At 39.7% G+C, this 17,009-nt stretch overlaps 1 protein-coding gene across 2 annotated transcripts in view; it reads right to left on the reverse strand.

Moving 5' to 3' along the window:
- Positions 1-17,009, reverse strand: part of Npsr1 (neuropeptide S receptor 1) — a 190,017-nt gene that overhangs the window by 43,387 nt on the left and 129,621 nt on the right. The window contains exon 3 of one of the 2 annotated variants that reach the window (XM_050124885.1): positions 5,996-6,099. The exons of the other annotated variant lie outside the window; for it this stretch is intronic. Coding sequence (XP_049980842.1) covers positions 5,996-6,099 — 104 coding nt within the window. The remainder of the gene's footprint in view (positions 1-5,995; positions 6,100-17,009) is intronic. 2 annotated transcript variants of the gene reach the window in all.

The raw sequence follows: 17,009 nt of genomic DNA on the forward strand, positions 1-17,009 counted from the left end.
CAAACAGACTGGATCAAAGAAAAACATCCCCTCGCCATATAATAATAAAAACACAGAATATACAGATTAAAGAAAGAATATTAAGAGCTGCAAAGGAAAAAGGCCAAGTAACTTATAAAGGTAAACCAATCAGACTTACACCTGACTTCTCTATGGAAACCATGAAAGCCAGAAGGTCCTGGATAGAGAAACTGCAGAAGTTAAGAGACCATGGATGCAAACCCAAACTACTATACCCAGCCAAGCTATCGTCACTATCAATGGAGAAAACAAGACATTCCAGGATAAGAACAAATTTAAACAATACGTAGCCACAAATCCAGCCCTACAGAAGGTAATAGAAGGAAAATCGCAACCCAAGGAATCCAACATTGCCAACACTGCCTACAACAACTCAGGCATCTAGCAACCCTTTACCAGCACAACTCAAAGAAGGGAGACACACAAACTCTAATACCAAAAACAATAAGAATAACTGGAGTAAACAACCACTGGTCATTAATATCACTTAATATTAATGGTCTCAATTCACCTATAAAAAGGCACAGGCTAAGAGATTGGATACAAAAACAGGATCCAACATTCTGCTGTTTTCAAGAAACACATCTCAACCACAAAGACAGGCATCTACTCAGAATAAAGGGTTGGAAAAGGTCTTTCAAGCAAATGGTCCTAAGAAAAAAGCAGGTGTGGCCATTTTAATTTCTAACAAAACTGACTTCAAACTAAAATCAATTAGAAGAGATCTAGATGGACACTTTATACTTATAACAGGAACAATTAATCAGGATGACATATCAATCTTGAATATCTTTGACCTTAATACAAAACACCCACTTATCTAAAAGAAATATTACTAGAACTGAAGGCAGACATTAAACCACACACAGTAGTACTAGGAGACTTCAATACACCTCTCTCTCTAATGGACAGGTCAATCAGACAGAAACCTAATAGAGAATTAAGAGAATTATTGGAGGTAATGAAACAATTGGACTTAACAGAAATCTATAGATCACTCCACCCAAAAAGGAAAGAATATACCTTCTTCTCTGCAGCTCATGGAACCTTCTCAAAAATTGACCACATACTCAGAAGCAAAGGACACCTCTACAGATACAAAAACATATCAGTGTCCACGGATTTAAGTTAGAAGGCAACAACAATACTACCCCCAGAAAGCCGACAAACTCATGGAAACTGAACAGCCAACTACTGAACCACACCTGGGTCAAGGAAGAAATTAAAGTCTTCCTTGAATTTAATGAAAATAAAGAGACAACAAAATCAAACCTATGGGACACGATGAAAGCAGTGCTAAGAGGATAGTTCATAGCACTAAGTGCACACTTAAAGAAAACGGAGAAAGCATACATAGGGGACTTAATAGCACACCTGAAAGCTTTAAAAACAAAAAGAAGCAGACGTGCCCAGGAGGAGTAGAAGACTGAAAATAATCAAACTGAGGGCAGAAATCAACAAAATAGAAACACAGAAAACAGTCCAAAAAATCAATGAAACAAAAAGTTGGTTCTTGGAGAAAATCAACAAGATCGACAAACCCCTATCCAAATTAATTAAACAACAGAGAAAGAACAAATAAATAAGATCAGAAATGAAAAGGGGAACATAACCACAGACACAGAGGAAATTCAGAGAATCATTAGATCTTACTACAAAAGCCTGTATGCCACAAAACTGGAAAATGCAAAAGAAATGGACATTATTTTAGATAAGTACCATATACCAAAGCTAAACCAAGACCAGGTGAACAATCTAAATAGACTGGTTAGTCGCAAAGAACTAGAAGCTGTTATTAAAAATCTCTCCTCCAAAAAAAAAGCCCAGAACCAGATGGCTTCAATGCAGAATTCTACCAGAACTTCCAAGAAGAGCTAACACCTATACTCCTTACTGTATTTCACAATATAGAAACAGAAAAGTCATTGTCAAAAATTTTTTTATGAAGCTACAGTTACCCTGATACCAAAACCACACAAAGACCCAACCAAGAAAGAGAATTACAGGCCTATCTCACTCATGAATATTGACGCAAAAAATTCTCAATAAAACACTGGCAAATCGAATTCAAGAACACATTAGAAAAATTATCCATTATGATCAAGTAGGCTTCATCCCAGAGATGCAGGGCTGGTTCAACATACGCATATCTATCAATGTAATCCACCATATAAATAAACTGAAAAAAAAACATATGATCATTTCATTAGATGCTGAAAAAGCATTCGACAAAATTCAACACCCCTTTATGATAAAGGTATTGGAGAGACTAAGGATACAAGGGTCATACCTAAATATAATAAAAGCTATTTACAGCAAGCCGACAGCTAACATTAAATTAAACGGAGAAAAACTCAAAGCCATCCAACTAAAATCAGGAACAAGAGAAGGATGTCCACTTTCTCCATACCTCTTCAATATAGTGCTTGAAGTTCTAGCAATAGCAATAAGACAACATAAGGGGATCAAAAGGATTCGTATTGGAAAGGAAGAAGTTAAGCTTTCGTTATTTTCAGATGATATGATAGTGTACATAAGCGACCCCAAAAACTCTACCAAAGAACTCCTACAGCTGATAAACACCTTTAGTAATGTGGCAGGATACAAGATCAACTCCAAAAAATCAATTGCCTTCCTATACACTAAGTATAAGGAAACAGAGAGGGAAATCAGAGAAGCATCACCTTTCACGATAGCCACAAAGAGCATAAAATATCTTGGGGTAACCCTGACCAAGGAAGTGAAAGATCTATTTGACAAGAACTTTAAGTCTTTGAAGAAAGAAATAGAAGAGGACACCAGAAAATGGAAGGATCTCCCTTGCTCTTGGATTGGGAGGATCAACATAGTAAAAATGGCAATTCTACCAAAAGCAATCTATAGATTCAATGCAATCCCCATCAAAATCCCATCAAAATTCTTCACAGATCTGGAGAAGACAATAATCAACTTTATATGGAAAAACAAAAAACCCAGGATAGCCAAAACAATCTTATACAATAAAGGAACGTCTGGAGGCATTACCATCCCTGACTTCAAACTCTATTACAGAGCTACAGTATTGAAAACAGCTTGGTATTGGCATAAAAACAGAGAAATTGACCAATGGAATCGAATAGAAGACCCTGACTTTAACCCACAAACCTATGAGCACCTGATTTTCGATAAAGGAGCTAAAAGTATACAATGGAAAAAAGAGAGCATCTTCAACAAATTGTGCTGGCAAAACTGGATGTCAATCTGTAGAAGAATGAAAATAGATCCATATCTATCACCATGCACAAAACTCAAGTCCAAGTGGATTAAAGACATCAATATCAATCCAAATACACTGAACCTGATTGAAGAGAAAGTGGGAAGTACTCTACAACACGTGGGCACAGGAGACCACTTCCTACGTATAACCCCAGCAGCACAGACAGTAAAGGCCTCATTGAATAAATGGGACCTCCTGAGACTGAGAAGCTTCTGTAAAGCAAAGGACACTGTTGCTAAGACAGAAAGGCAACCCACTGACTGGGAGAAAATCTTCACCAACCCTGCAACTGACAAAGGTCTGATCTCCAAAATATATAAAGAACTCAAGAAACTAGACCGTAAAAGGCTAATCAACCCAATTATAAAATGGGGCACTGAGCTGAACAGAGATCTCTCAACAGAAGAAGTTCAAATGGCCAAAAGACACCTAAGGTCATGCTCAACTTCCTTAGCGATCAGGGAAATGCAAATCAAGACAACTTTAAGATACCATCTTACACCTCTCAGAATGGCTAAAATCAAAAACACCAATGATAGCCTACGCTGGAGAGGTTGTGGAGAAAGGGGTACACTAATCCATTGCTGGTGGGAATGCAAACTTGTGCAACCACTCTGGAAAGCAGTGTGGAGGTTTCTCAGGAAATTTGGGATCAACCTACCCATGGACCCAGCAATACCACTCTTGGGAATATACCCAAGAGAGGCCTTATCATACAACAAAAGTATATGCTCTACTATGTTCATAGCAGCATTGTTTGTAATAGCCAGAACCTGGAAACAACCTAGATGCCCTTCAATTGAAGAATGGATGAAGAAAGTATGGAATATATACATATTAGAATACTACTCAGCAGTAAAAAACAAGGACTTCTTGAAGTTTGCAGGCAAATGGATGGAAATAGAAAACACTATCCTGAGTGAGGTAAGCCAGACCCAAAAAGAGGAACATGGGATGTACTCACTCATATTTGATTTTTAGCCATAAATAAAGGACATTGTGCATATAATTCGGGTTCTTAGAGAAGCTAAATAAGAAGGGGAACCCAAAGAAAAACATATAGGCATCCTCCTGAACATTAACCTTCATCAGGCGATGAAAGGAGACAGAGACAGAGACCCACAATGGAGCACCGGACTGAAATCTCAAGGTCCGAATCAGGAGCAGAAGGAGAGAGAGCACGAGCAAGGAACTCAGGACCGGGAGGGGTGCACTCACACACTGAGACAATGGGAATGTTCTATCGGGAACTCACCAAGGCCAGCTGGCCTGGGTCTGAAAAAGCCTGGGTTAAAACCGGTCTCGCTGAACATAGCGGACAATGAGGATTACTGAGACCTCAAGAACAATGGTAATGGGTTTTTGATCCTACTGCACCTATTGGTTTTGTGGGAGCCTAGGCAGTTTGGATGCTCACTTTACTAGACCTGGATGGAGGTGGGTGGTCCTTGGATTTCCCACAGGGCAGGGAACCCTGATTGCTCTTTGGGCTGACGAGGGAGGGGGACTTGATTGTGGGAGGGGAAAGGAAAAGGGAGGCGGCGGTGGGGAAGAGACAGAAATCTTTAATAAATAAATAAATTAAAAAAACACCATCTCTCTGCAACGACTCCTTTTAAAGTCATATTCAGAGCACAAAGAATATTAACATCACAGCTATTTGTTTTTCTACAATGAAACAATCGTTACCAAGACTCAAAAATAATAAAATGAATGAAACCATAATCTTATTTCTGAAGATGTATACAGATATCCTAAAATCCCTAACAAGTAGACTCTAAGAGGGCAATGTTTCCCAGATATGCTGTTTTTCTTCTGTAAATCTGAAATAATTTAGACCTGAAGAACTGCACTAGAAATGGAGTAATGGGATTTAATTGTAAGTTTAGAAGCACAGGGTTTCTAATTGAACCCACCGCTTACCGATTAGCTAGACTGTCTGGTGCCAGTTAACTTCAGGGGTTGGCTGGTCTCTGTCTCCCCACTGATGGGGTTACAGATACACATGACCTTGCCCAGCTTTTATGGGGATGTTGGGGATACAAACCCAGTAAGTTCCTCATGCATGCATTGTAACCACTTTACCCACAAAACCTTCTTCCCAGGCCTATTCAAATCATCCCATGCTATACTGTAAATAACATATGCATATTATCCATATATCTAGTTTATATTAAAGCATATCAACAGGCCCTATGGGTATGGATTTAAATGTAGATCGTAGCAAAGCATAAGACATAGTATTAGTCATAAAATATTTGAAGAAGGACAATAATTTAGAGAAAGTATTCAAATGCTAAGAGATATTTGAGAAAGTAAGTTTATGTGGTAATCAGGTGGTTAATATTTATTTTGTAGTCATTTGTTAACATTTTCCTGGAAGAAGTGTCCGAGTGATAAAAGAGTAAGCATTGACAGAACTTTGGGGATTTATCTAGCTATAGCGTATCACAAGGGTTACTGCTTACCACTGTTTTCACTCAGTGATACCTTTATTATTTTAATTGTTGCTTTGCATATGCATTATTTGTAGCAAAAAAAAACCACCCATTTTTAGAAATTTTAGAATTTCACCTAGAATTCCTTTCTTTTCACCTAGGAAGGAAGGAGTGACGGGTTGCACAAGAACACAGGTTTAGCAGTTACTTCCTTCATGCTATCCCAGAGCTGATGTTGGCTTCAGTGTAGCTCATCCCACTGGGGAGGCGATTTCCATACCTGAAAATAGCGGACGACTCGGCAAACCAGGTCGGGGGCCATGAAATCTCCAGTGAATCGCCAAATAATGTCTGTCAGGATGTTGATCAGTCCTGTGAAAGAGTCTAACAAAAAACACAAGTTTCAGTCTCTCCAAAATTTGTGGACACACGGCAGCGAAAACAAACTCCTGGGTTGGTTTTGTTTTCTCTTAGCTTAGCAGATGGCAACAGAAGGAAAGTGAAGCAGGAGCTCCCTGTCTTTAAATATCAGAGTTTGTTTGCGCCTAAAGAGGATTTCAGCTGTGTCTGAGGAGGAATCGATAGTCCCAGGAGAGGGCCTTCCGCACCAATGCTGTGAGAGGGCTCACCGGCAGACAAAGAGGAAGACGGCAAATGTGTTCAAAATTCATCTCTGTCCTGCACAGAGTGGGCCAAAATCTCCTTGCTTGTTGAACATGGGTGAAGACAGACTACTGCAAGTTTTGAATCTTCGTTTATCTCATAGAATACTTTCTTTTTAATTTAACCTTCATTTTTTTTAGAATTTCATACATGAATGCTGTATTTACATAATTTCCTCCTGCTCCCATTTCTAATTCCCCTCATGTTCCCTACCTGCCAAATTCAAGTTCTCTTCTTAATTCTTACTGTTTTACGAGCACACACACACACCCTACTGAATGCATTCAGTGTTGTTTGTATATGTATAGACTTGATAACTTATCAGGGGCCTGATTCTCTAGGAAAAACTTGCTTTTCTCTCTCAGAAGCCATTTACTGCTATCGTGTTGTAGAATTAATTTGCCTTTCTAGTAAGAAACCATTCTACACACTTAGAGATTAGTTAAGAAAATCTCTTTAATAATATAACTTGCATACAGCTCTGGCTGGTGCTCATAGGAGTTGTCCTGGACCAGAGAGTTCTACTAGCTTATATAGGTTTAGACTCCTGATTTCAACACACTTCAACCTTAAGTCTCTTTCAAGTCCAGCTTACTCTGGTTCTACAGTCTAAACTGAGACTGCATGTCTGCTCACTTGGGTAGATGGGAGATTTATAGAGCGAATATATTTCCATAATTCTGTAAGTGCACCAGAATTGCTCTTTTTAAACGGTTGTTGCCCAGGTTCATCTTGCTCGCCTGACAGAATTATGCTTTGTCTTATAGGAACAGAGGGAACTTAATGGGAGACAAGGACTTACTGGTGGCTGTGACCCTGAGCTGCCCCCTTGTGTTGATGGTAGAGACATATTCTTTGGTCTAAGGATGGACCTAATGGCTTGTAGTAAGTAAAGGTTGTCTCCTAAGAAGTCAATCTTGGTGAATAAACATTAGCAGAGACTTCCTTTGCAACACCACACTTCAATTATTGTATACACTATTCTTTCTTACAGTGTCTAACAAGCTTGGCTAGTGCACTATTATCTGCCATGGCCACTGGAGGTGACATTCCTGTAGCTAAGCTCTTCGTGTCATTTCATATTTTATAATCAAGTGGACTGGCTTGAAAGAAAATGACCCCAAAAGGAGTGGCACTGATGGGAGGTGTGGCCTTGTTGAAGCAAGTGTGTCACTGTGGGGGTGGGCCTTGAGGTCTCCTGCTCAAACTTCCCTCAGTGTTTCTTTAGTTGACTTCCTGTTGCTTCTGAGTCAAGATGATATAAGACTCTCAGTTCCAGTACCACATTTGCCAACATGCTGCCATGCTCCCCAAGATAATGATACTGGACTGAACCTCTAAAACATAAGTGAGCCCCATCAATTAAATGTTTTCACTTAGTAGTGTTGCTTTGGTTATGGTATTTCTTCATAGGAATAAGAAACCCAACTAGGGCAGTGGGTTTGTGAGTAAATCCTTTATAGCCTCATAGGTTTATGAGTTAATAACATTGGAGTTTATAACACCAATTTTACTTCTTGGAGACCTCCTGCATCAACAATTCTTCATCTATGGGTGATGAAATACTTGAAAAATTGAGACTTAAACCCAATCCTCACAAATGCTAGGAATGTACTCTAACACTGAGCTACATGCCAGACCTTAGTTTACTTTTTATTAAAATATATTAGTTGTTTAAAATAATGGGTCTCATCATTTCACTTTCAAACTTGCATATTCTATACTGTAATAATATCCATACCTGTTTTTATGCCAATACCAAGATATTTTTTTTGAATTTTCGAGACAGGGTTTCTCCGTAGCTTTTGGTTCCTGTCCTGGAACTAGCTCTTGTAGACCAGGCTGGCCTCGAACTCACAGAGATCCGCCTGCCTCTGCCTCCTGAATGCTCGGATTAAAGGCGTGCGCCACTACCGCCCGGCAATATCAAGATGTTTTGATTACTGTAGCTCTGTAATAGAGCTTGATGTCAAGGATGGAAATCCCCTCTAACCAATGGAATCAAAATGAAGACCTGGATATTAATCAACACACCTATGAACACCTGATTTTTGACAAAGAAGCTAAAACAATGGAAAAAAGAAAGCATCTTCAGCAAATGGTGCTGGCATAACTGGATGTCAACCTGTAGAAGAATGAAATTAGATTCATATATATCACCATGGACAAAACTCAAGTCCAAATGGATTAAAGACATCAATATCAATATGACCACACTGAACTTGATAGAAGAGAAAGTCAGGAGTAGCCTTCAGTTCAAGGGCACAAAAGACCACTTCCTAAATATAACCCCAGTAGCAGAGACAATAAAAGCAACAATAAATAAATGGGACCTCCTGATACTGAGAAGTTTCTGTAAAGCAAAAACACATAGTCAATAAGACAAAAAGGCAGCCTACTGAATGGAAAAATATCTTCACCAAACTTATATCAGACAAAGAACTGATCTCCAAAATATATAAAGAACTCAAGAAATCGGACATTAACATTCTAAATAACCTAATTAAAAAAATGGTGTACTGTACTAAACAGAGATTTCTCAGCAGAAGAATTTCAAATGGCCAAAAGATACTTAAGGACATGTTCAACTTCCTTAGCTATCAGGGAAATGCAAGTAAGAACAATTCTAAGATACCATCTTATAACGTCAGAATGGCTAAGATCAAAAACACTAATGATAGCTTATGCTGGAGAAGATGTAGAGTAAGAGGAACACTCATCCATTGCTGGTGGGAATGCAAACTTGTACAACCACTTTGGAAATAAGTATGGAAGTTTCTCAGAAAATTGGGAATCAACCTACCGCAGGATTCAGCAATACCAATCTTGGGCGTATATCCAAAAGATACTCAATCATACTACAAAAGCATTTATCCAACTATGTTCATAGCCACATTATTTGTAATAGCCAGAATCTGGAAACAAGTTAGATACCCCTCAACTGAAGAATGGATGAAGAAAGTGTGGCACATTTACACATTAGAATACTATTCAACGTTAAAAAATAATTGCCATCTTGAATTTTGCATGCAAATGAATGAAATTAGAAAACACTATCCTGAGTGAGGTAACCCAGATCCCCCAAAATGGATATGGCATGTACTCACTTATAAATGGATACTAGCCATAAACAAAGGACAGTGAGCCTATAGTTCATGATTCTAGAGAAGCTAAGTAACAAGGAGAACCCAAAGAAAAACATATATAGACCTACCTGGAAATTGGAAACAGATAAAATTTCCTGACAAAATTGGGACCATGTGGGCAGGGGGTAGAAGGAAGGGGAGAAGGGGAGGGTTGAGGAGAACTTGAGGGAATGGGATAGTCGAGGTGGAGGAAGGACAGATATGAGAGCAAAGAAAGAGATATCTTGGTTGAAGGAGCCATTATGGAGTTAGCAAAAAACCTGGCTCTCAAAAAATTCCCAAGAATCCACAAGGATGACCCCAGTTAAGACTCTAAGTAATAGAGGAGAGGGTGCCTGAACTGGCCTTGTCCTGTAGTCAGACTGATGATTATCTTAAATATCATCATAGAACCGTTGTCTAACAACAGATGGAAACAGAGGCAGAGACCCTCGGAACACTGGACTGAGCTTTCAAGGTTCAGTTGAAGAGTGGAAGGAGTAAGTATGAGCAAGGAAGTCAAGACCATAAGGGGTTCACCCATTGAGACAGTTTGCCTGAGCTAATGGAAGCTCACCAACTCCAACTGGACTGGGAGTGAATGAGCATGGGATCAAACTAGTCCCTCTGAATGTGGTTGATAGCTGAGGCAGACTGAGGGACCACTGAAAGTGGCACTGGTATTTGTCTCTACTGCATGTACTGGCCTTTTTGGATCCTATTCTCTTTGGATGTCTACTTTGCTCAGCCTAGAAGTGGTAAGGAGGGCCTTGGACTTTCCACAGGGCAGGGAGCCTTGCCTTCTCTTAGGATTGGAGGGCGGTGGGGTGGGAGACTGTGTGGAGGGAGTGGGAGGAGGGGAGAGAGTGGGAATTGGATTGGTATTTTTTAAAGTAATAAAATATAGTAATAAAAAATCTATACCTGTTTTCATCTCTTGTCACATCTCTCTGTGAAATTTATTTACATTTTAAAATTTCTCATTTAACTCATCATTACATTTTTATGCCCCCTTCAAATACAGACTCAACACATGAGAGAAAACATAGTATTTGTCTTTTTGTGTCTGGATTATTTTAATTAACAGGACTATTTCTGGATACATATATATTCCCGTAAGTGATATTTTGGGGTTTTTTTTATGAATAAACTTATATTAGTAAATATAATGCATCTATGCACCACACTGAGAAATTCATGTCTCCATTGATAAACACCTAGGCTATTTTCATAAGTGGGCTTTGTGCACAGATTCACAATAATGTCCACATATCTCTTCCATATGCTGACTTTGATTCCTTTATGTATATACTCGGGACTGACAAAGGGGGGTTATATGATGGCTTGTTTTAGTGTTCTAGGTTCATTTCCATTGTGATAAAATATCTTAAAAAGGAATAACTTAGTGGAGGAAGGATTAATCTGCCTTCAATTCCAGGTTCAATTATCTTTGAGGGACAATCAAGGCAGAACTTCATGCAGCTAGTCTATCCATATCCACAGTCAGGGGGAGAGAGAGTGAACACAAGCCTGCTTTCTTGCAGCTTCTGCTCAGCTGGCTTTCTCCTGTCTTATGTAAAGCCTAGCCTATAAAAAGGATCCACCTACATTTAGGATGAGCCTTCTTCCCACCACACTTAACAATCCCCCACAGTTCTCCATAGGTGTGCTTACAGACCCACCTGACCTGACAATTCCTCATCCTAGACACTCTTGCTAGGTGGTTCTAGGCTATGGCAAGTTGACTTGTAAAGCCAATTATTTAACATTTAGTTTTGTGGGACCTCCACCCCCACATTGATTTCCATAGTAGTGGAACTAATTTATATTCCTACCAGACATGTATAAGAGCCCCTTCCCCTCTCCCCTCCTCACACTCTTGGTTTCTTGAGACAGGTTTTCTCTGTGTCACCTTGGCTGTCCTGGAACTTGCTCTATAGACCAATCTGACCTATGACCAAGAACTCACAGAGATTTACTTGTTTTGCCTCATGAGTGCTAGGATTAAAGGAGTGCACATCCCTGTCACCACTAAGAGGGTCCCTTATCCTTGAATCTTGGAAACATTTATTGTTTTTTTCCTTCCTTCCTTCTTTCCTTCCTTCCTTCTTCTTTCCTTCTTGTCTCTCTTCATTCCTTTCATTTTTCTAATATTATTATTTGTCTATTTCATACATGTGTATAATGTACTTTAACCCCTATGCCTCCCTCCCCCTACTTTCTCTTATCTTCCATCCATTCCAGTTTCATGACTTTTGGTTTTATTCTGTGACCCATTTAACCAGGATTATCTATCAGTGTGGCAATTGGATTGAAACCATCTATTGGAGCTAGTCTGGGACTTCAGTGGGTATACAATAGAGGTCATGACTTACTCTCTCCTTGTATTTAACAGTGGTAAATAGTTCAGCAGTGAGGAATAGGGACTTGAGCTCCTCCTCCATCCCTGCCTTACTGCTGGTCAGCTCATTCTTCTTACTACATAGTAATATGTAAGTAACATGTCTTACAGGACATCCATGGTTGCTGTGAGATTATCATTGGAATGGCTTGTCTTGCCCAGAAGCTGCTACTTTCCAGTCCTTCTTCTTCTTTTCAATTTTTACACTCTTTTCAGCCCCTCCTCTGCAGTGTTCCATGAGCCTTAGAGAGGATGATATAAATGTCTGTTTATATACCCTTCAGCACTTATACTCAGCTCTGTGCAGTCATGAATGTTTGTGTTTACCACTGTTCACTGGAAAGAGAGGATTTTCTCATTAAGGCTTACAGTAAGGCTCATCTATGGGTACAAACATAATTATTCAGCTTGACATTGTGTCATTCTAGCTAAACAGCATTAATCAGTTCCTCCCAGAGCCCATTGTCTCCCCTACGATAGGCTATTGACCAAGTTTCCAGTACCTCAAATCCAACCAGAGAGTAATTTGTTATTTCTATAACTGTAGGTCCACTACTGCACAAATGGACACTTCTTATAGGACAGACTGGTCTCAGACCTCATAGGACTAACACTGAGTAATGCAATTGGTAGCATTTCTATGCCCAGAGACCTGGATATCACCTTCTGAGAATTCTGGGAAGGAGGACAATCATGGCTCAGTTTCAGCTTGTCTTCTCTGTATCACACAGTATGTGGTGTCTTCAGCAACAGTTCTGGCCATCTACTTCTGGTAGGGAACCAAAAATAATGGCGAGGAAATGAAGAAATGGCTCAGTTTTTAAAAGTACTTGCTTCTCTTGAGGAGGACACAGGCTTGATTCCAAGCACCCATGGGTAGGCTGGCTCATAGTTGTCTGTATCCAGTTCAAGGGGACAGAGGATTCTCCTCTGAACTCTTGTGGGCACCAGGCACATATATGGTACACATACTTGCAGACAAAATACTTAAACACACAAATAAATAATTTTTAAAGTAAAGGCAAGAGCTTTGTATTGTTTTGGGGGCCTCCGAGGCTTCCTTGACTAAAAACTCAGAAGGAGGCACCCCACCTCTGTATCCTAGGCTTTTGCTCAGTAACTCATGGTTTCTGGGAAAAGCTTTACCCAGATACAGCATTTATTCTTCATTTTATTTTTGCTTCCCATTTATTATTATTAATTATTATTATTATTATTATTTTACTATTTTGTTTGTTTTCTTGATGATAGACTTTCTGATGGGGAAGATGGAATCTTAAAGTACTTTTCATTTTTTTTTAAAGATAAACTATTTCTTGAGAGCAAGTAATCACTCTGTATCTAGCCTTCCAGGGGCAGTGCATACATTCTCTGACCCTGATGTGGTCAGCACTACTCACTACCCACTGGGCCTTTCAGATTTCTTAAGTGTGTGGCAACCTGCACACCATGGTAAGTGACTAGACACCTGGCCTGATATCACACGGGGCACATGATCGGGCTCATGAACACAGAACTCAGTTCGAATCATGTACCTTACAGCCGAGAAGCTGCTGTTCTCAAAGAGTCCTGGAAAGGACGTCTGAAGCCACCTATGAAGCACAGATTAACGAGAGTGCCCTGAGAGGACAGGATGCTACCCTTTGGAGTGCATCGCATGTGATTCGAGTCCTCTTTCTGGCATTGTGTCTCTTGCAGGAAACTCACAAAGGTCTTAGAATGAAGAGGTAGAGGAGGAAGGCCTTAGTAGCCTCACTCCCAGAAATGCACTGGGACCTTCCAAGTCTTATGCCTGTCTCTCTGTCTGCCATATTGTTACTCTGTAGGCAACAACAATAAAAAGTATCAAAGACAAGTACTCAGGTACTACTAGAGGATTGTTACAGTCTGGGAGAAAATAAACCCTGTGGCAATTCAGAACTATAAGAGACATTGTTTATTCCTTCTCTATTTACAGTTTTTACTTTCTTTCCTTCCTCCTTTTCTCCCTTCCCTTCCTCTCTCTCTTCTGTCTCCTTCCCTCCCTCATCCTTCCCTCCCTCCCTCCCTTCTTTCCTTCATGTGTGTGTGTGTGTGTGTGTGTGTGTGCAAGTGTGTTGTATGTGAATGTGTGGCGAAGTGCACGTGTGTGCAGATGCATGTACCCACAGAAGCCAGATGAGGCTACCAAGTGTCCTCCTTAACCACCCTCCACTTTATTTCCTTGAGAAAATTTTCTAACTGAATGAACTAAACATGCCATTTTTTTCCCCCAGCTAGAGTAGCTGGCCAGCCTGCCCCAAGAATCCTCCTGTCTCCATTCCTCACAGTGAGGTTACATAACCCTATCTCACAGTTCACATGGATTCTAGTGGTGCCAATTCAGGTCCTCATGCATGTTCAGCATGTGATTTTGCTCATTGACCATATCCCCACGAGACACCTCTATGAGATCAGTTGTTACTGACCAGGGCAGGCTTATGAAGAACCTGAGAATTGTGGGCTCTGACCAACCAAACAGGGACTGAAAAGGAGCTTCTTCTGGGAAGAATGGGTGGACTGAATGAGTTGAATTGATGGTGAACTTCTTTGGATATTCTCTGTTGGTTTACTTTTTCCCTAATTGAAAAATAATAGGAACAATACTGGTGATTCTGTAGATCTAAGTGGCTATATGAACAATTATAGTGTATTCTGGTAAAATGTGTTTCTCCCCTGGAGATTAATCTTAGTGCAGTAGCCATGGGGCAGTACTATAGCTTTTGCTAGTTGCTATTAAGCTAATGAAGCTATCTCTGATCAGTAAGAGCTATTTAGTTACCTCAGCAATTGAGTATACCGCAAATAAAAAGCTCTTAAGAGATAATGAGTAGGACCTTGGGAACAAAGAGTAGACCTTTAAAGGCCTAATAGTGTGCATGGAGTGCCCTGTTTCCTATGATTCATTACATAAAAGATACTAGAAACAGTGACATGCAGGAAACCGCAGCACAGTGCGCCTGGCATTTTTGCTTCTTTAAGGGCATCTTTCTTGTAAATGTGACTGTGGCTTCTAAAGTGAAGCAAAGCTATGGGTAAGGAGGGGGAAGTAAAGGTTGATGCCACAGTCTAGTCAAACCCAAAAGATAGAAAAGGTCAGGCAGGCAGAAAAGTCGTGAGGGGTGGTGGCTCTGAGTGAGGAAGGATTGACAAAGGGGTAGAAGTGAGGGATGACATGGGGTCTCTGTAGTGTGACATCAGTTTGCAGGATCTGAAGCTGAGAACAGGAGTTAGGAAGTGGCAAGAGTGACGCCATCTCTCTTTAGACAGAGGAGATATTCAACCCTGTCTCTGGAAATGTGCTATAGACAGATTTGTTTCCATATTGGGGGAAGGATCAGTTTTATAGGTCAGCTACAGGAATTAACACTGGACTAGTTGGAGAGCTGTGTGGAAATCTGAGAAACAGATCATTGGTCTCATGTTTGTAAGCAGAAGTGGAGATGTATGCTCGGATAAACTTTATGTGCTGAAATGAGGATTTAATACATGATCATTAAAGTTTTTAACATTCCTTCCTTGGGTATCTCCGGTAGATGGAAGTGCCTTCAATTAATGAGAATGCCAGAGGATAAACTCATTAAGATGGAACATTCCTAGGGCATTAGACAATTACATGCAGTGCTAGAATCGATGCAGTTGTATTAAGATCTACCATTTTTTTCATATTTTTGTGCCCTTCCTCCCTTCTATTTCTCCCTGTGATGACTGACCTTTTCATTTCATTTTACTATCTGCTATTATCTTATCAACTCTATGTTGTGTGATATTAACTGAAGATTAATATTGCATAGCTTTAATTTTTCATGGTTTACTTTCAATATGATACTGTATACATTTTTCTATAATGTGCAGGCTTTTATGGCCAAGACACCCACAAATGTTGTGTTACTGTTTAAGGATTTTCATTTTGCATATATTATAAAGCATATTGTTACAATCTTATTATAAAGTTACCTTTTACAGTTGCTATTTAGAAATATGAAAACTGGTTCCCTGCCTGATGGCCTATCGGATACCCAATAAACCATTCTGGTCAGCACAGGCATCATGTAAATCCTGACCCTGAGCTCCAGATAGATTCCCAAACTGATCCCCACCCGGTCACCTCACATACTGCTTTGCTTGGCACATGGCGTCTGACCCGATGAGGCAGGGAAGAAAAAAGGAAAGTCACATGAATAAGAATAAATGGCCAAAATAACCTGTCAGTGGACCAAAAGCACAGTAAGTAATGATGCGCACCCCTAGCCAATCACAACATGCCAAGTCCAATCGCCAGAATAAGAAGAATAAGCCAATCAGAGATGTTCCTGCGGCATCTTAATTTCCCTAATCCCATAACCCTCCCCCCCCCACCATTTACAATAAAGAGCCTCTAGATTGGATAGTCTGTGTTTGCCTCCACATCTTCATCTCCTAACCCCCTGCTCCCTGAAACTGGGGATCACACAACAGAGGCAGCAACCTCTCAAATTTTTATATTGATATGGATTTTTGTATATTAATGCAAATTTTGAGTTTATTTTTGCTATGCTGTATATGTGTTTCTACTCTTGTTTGAAATAGTGTGCTTAAGCAACTCATTTTAAAATATAATGTATGTTTAAAAATACAGTTTAATATTTGGTCATCTGTAATAGTCAAACATATAGTCATGTTAGATATGTTTTTAAGGTTAAATAGATATATTTAGGTAGATGTCCTTCAAACATTTCAAAGACCTACATAATATGGCATTTAAAATACTTATAATGGCATATAGCTTTTTATGACAGTGAGATATGTCTGTTCTTGGCAGTACAAATTTACTTCAGAAAAGATGATGGGCATTGAAGAAACTCCATATTGAGTTTGTTTTGTTTATGCCAAAAACTAGCCATGTGGGTAAAAAAAAAAAACTGCTCTTGCCTCACCTTGATTGCTGACAGTTACTATTCAAACTGGACTGGTAGGACACAAAAAGGCAGCTGTCAAAATTTTGCTAAGACATGGTAGGACCGTTCTTCAAAATTCTAAGCTTTGCAGCAAAGTCTGTCAGATATGCTAGGCTTGTAGGCTAGAGTTGAATGGCCCAATGTTACAGA

This window comes from Alexandromys fortis, unplaced genomic scaffold (genome assembly GCF_014885135.2).
Source record: "Alexandromys fortis isolate MF-2015 unplaced genomic scaffold, M_Fortis_MF-2015_v1.1 scaffold_204, whole genome shotgun sequence".
Taxonomy (NCBI): Eukaryota; Metazoa; Chordata; class Mammalia; order Rodentia; family Cricetidae; genus Alexandromys; species Alexandromys fortis.